General features: G+C 35.0%; 1 protein-coding gene across 1 annotated transcript in view; it reads right to left on the reverse strand.

Moving 5' to 3' along the window:
• Positions 1–2,986, reverse strand: part of LOC102000323 (phosducin-like) — a gene marked incomplete at its 3' end in the record, with an annotated part of 7,465 nt that overhangs the window by 4,186 nt on the left and 293 nt on the right. The window contains exon 2 of the mRNA XM_005372254.2: positions 1,295–1,452. Coding sequence (XP_005372311.2) covers positions 1,295–1,452 — 158 coding nt within the window. The remainder of the gene's footprint in view (positions 1–1,294; positions 1,453–2,986) is intronic.

Here is a 2,986-nt window from a genome sequence, read left to right on the forward strand (position 1 = left end):
CTCCCAAGTGCTGGTATTATACACCTATGCCACCACAGCCAGACCACTTTTCTAGCCTAACGATTTTTCTCTGTCAGTTTTATGGACTCAATTTAATTTTTTAATCCTAAAATTATTAAATGTTTTGTATAATTCTTAAGTTGCCATCATAGTTCTGCTAGTTTGGGCAACCAAGCCTCACAAATATTGATTTAAAGCTATATTTGAGCATTCATACTCGAAGTTGTTCTGTTCATACGTGAGACATAGATATTTAGGCATACAGGCACATTTCTGAAGTTTAACCAGAACAAAACCTTTAATAATAGCATCTCAGATTTGACAGTATTTTTTAAAAGCGTTTTTATTTGTTTTCCCTTCATGATATGTTTGAAACAAATGAGGACATTCTTACAGTTTCTCAGTTTCAAAATGTGGGTGTCTCATCTACACTGCATAATGACCCTGAGAGAGAACCAATTTCTGCCTTCTGCCTCACACAGTGTCAGACTGAAGAACCCTACCATGGCCTGAAGCCAAGGGCCAAGGCATATTTCTGTTCATGGTCTCTTTACTCAGTGTACTATCAGTACAAACTGCTTAGGTGATGTGCTAGAGTGACTTCTCTCACAAATGAAAATCTCTTTATGACTTCCTTATTATTACCATTAATTTGTTTATATATATATGTATATATACTTTTGGCAATTTTTAAATCTCATATATATATATATTATTTATGGAGATTTAAAAATTGCCAAAAGTTTTAAAAATGAAGTAAAAATATTGATGTTCTACCAATTTAATATTTAAAATAATCGCCACTGACATTTTAGAGGTCTTTGACTCTATCTCTATGACACAGGTGTACACATGCATAACTAGACTCCTGCAATGCTGTCTTTAAACAATGATGCTCCTGCTTCTCTCCTTCCTTTATCTTCCCGAGGAATCTCACTGTTCCTAACTATAATTGTTCTCTACTGAGATAGAGTCTCTTCTCTGCAGACTCAGGTGCTTAGAAACACCCAAGAATGAAAGCCCACACGGTGTCTTTGCTGCCTTAAAATGTAGCAGCTTATATAGTTTAAAGCTCTTTATTTTTTTCTCATACTGCAAAGTTTCCTCTACAATAGCTCATATATTTATCATTTATTCTCTGACTCCCACATGTATTTCATAGTACGGAATACCTTGTTACAGTATTCACTGTGTACTGCATTGAAAGCATTTCACAATATTCTGAAGTGATTCTCTTGAGTGAATTAGACTAGGAAATACATAACTTATAATTACACGTCTTTGCTTCTCTTACCTTTCTGCCGACTCTCTCTTTTGAGCCTTTGTCATCTCTGCTCTGAGGAGAAGACATTTGCCTGAGGATCTCTTTCTTACTGGGTGGAATTGAATCACTATCTTCACTTTCTAATTTAAACTTTCTCCAGTCATTGATTACTCCTTTGGGTCCTGAAATAAAAATTTTAAGCATTTTTTCTCTTTATTATCAAAAGACTGTTTGTACAATTAAAAGTTGCCTTGAGAAAAATGTGTCATCTCCTGCATCAGAAGCATTTCCTGACTTGTTCATAAAAATAATGTCCAAAGTCGGACAGTGGTGGCGCACGCCTTTAATCCTAGCACTCGGGAGGCAGAGTCAGTCAGATCTCTGAGAGTTCGAGGCCAGCCTGGTCTACAAGAGCTAGTTCCAGGACAGGCTCCAAAAGCTACAGAGAAACCCTGTCTCGAAAAACAAAACAAAACAAAACAAAACAAAATAATAATGTCTAAGATTATCTTTACTAAATGGCAAAGACCATAGCACAGAATCTCTCTAAAACATCCATAATAACAATATAAATTATGTGATCAGTACTATTTACAGAAGTTTACAGGTAAGAATATTTAAAAATTGGAATATATAAAAGCAACCAGAATTTTAGAAAAGCAGCACTCACTACATAAGAAAGACACGTTTGGAATAAGTAAGCTTTTGTACTATACTGTTAAGGGAAACTGGAGTTTTTGGAGGAACAACAATAACAGTGGCACCTAAACCCAACACTTGGAAAACAGCATCTGACTTCGGTTAAGGAAACGAAAGCAACAACTATCACTACATAACCAGCCAATTCCTCTCAGAGCTGAAGAATCACAGGAAGGACCCTTGCAAAGGGTTTTAAGTAGAGAGCCAGGGATATCACCCAACTGTATAGGGCTTTCATTATATGTGTGAGGGTCTGCCACATCGCACAGAAAAATGTGTGCAGTGTCAGCAATTAATTTTTCTAATGATGGGCACTACTGCCCATCATCTGCTGAATCAGAACCTGTAAGGGTGAGGCTCAGTTGCCTGTTTTAACAACACAGACAAAAATCAGCTATTTAACAACACAGAAGAATTTCCTATTTGGAATTAATATTTGGTTCTTGAGAAATAATGCTTTGAAGATCATAAATTCTTCAAAGCATGCAGTAGTAAATAAGCTATACATACATATTTATATATATATATATACACATACTTTGTATATATACTAAACTTAGTTTTGCTTCTTATTAATATTATATTCTACATATGAGTATATTCTTTCTCCCTCACATTGTATATCATATTGTATATTATAGTACATAACACTAGGGTCTTGCTAGTGGTATATGAATAGCCACATATAATTGAACAAGTTAAGAAAAGCCCCTGATGAAATAATGTTCTGGGTTATCTGGAGGTAGGTTGAAATCCACTTGATTCAAGCATGAGTATTATCTTCTTACTCCTTTTTTCACATTCGAAAAACTAAAATCAAGCATTACTTACTTTTGATCACACATATGTATATATGTACATATGTACATACATATAGTATAATAAGGAAAGTCTGTAGTGGCTACACAAGGAGGAGTGGGAGAATACAAAGGGCTTTACTTAAACTGTAGATAGAGGAGTCTTAGATAACTGGGTAGCAGGAAATGATCAATAATTTGTGTTCTCTCTAACTCTTTGATACTG

The sequence above is a fragment of the Microtus ochrogaster genome, unplaced genomic scaffold (genome assembly GCF_000317375.1).
Source record: "Microtus ochrogaster isolate Prairie Vole_2 unplaced genomic scaffold, MicOch1.0 UNK539, whole genome shotgun sequence".
Lineage (NCBI taxonomy): Eukaryota > Metazoa > Chordata > Mammalia > Rodentia > Cricetidae > Microtus > Microtus ochrogaster.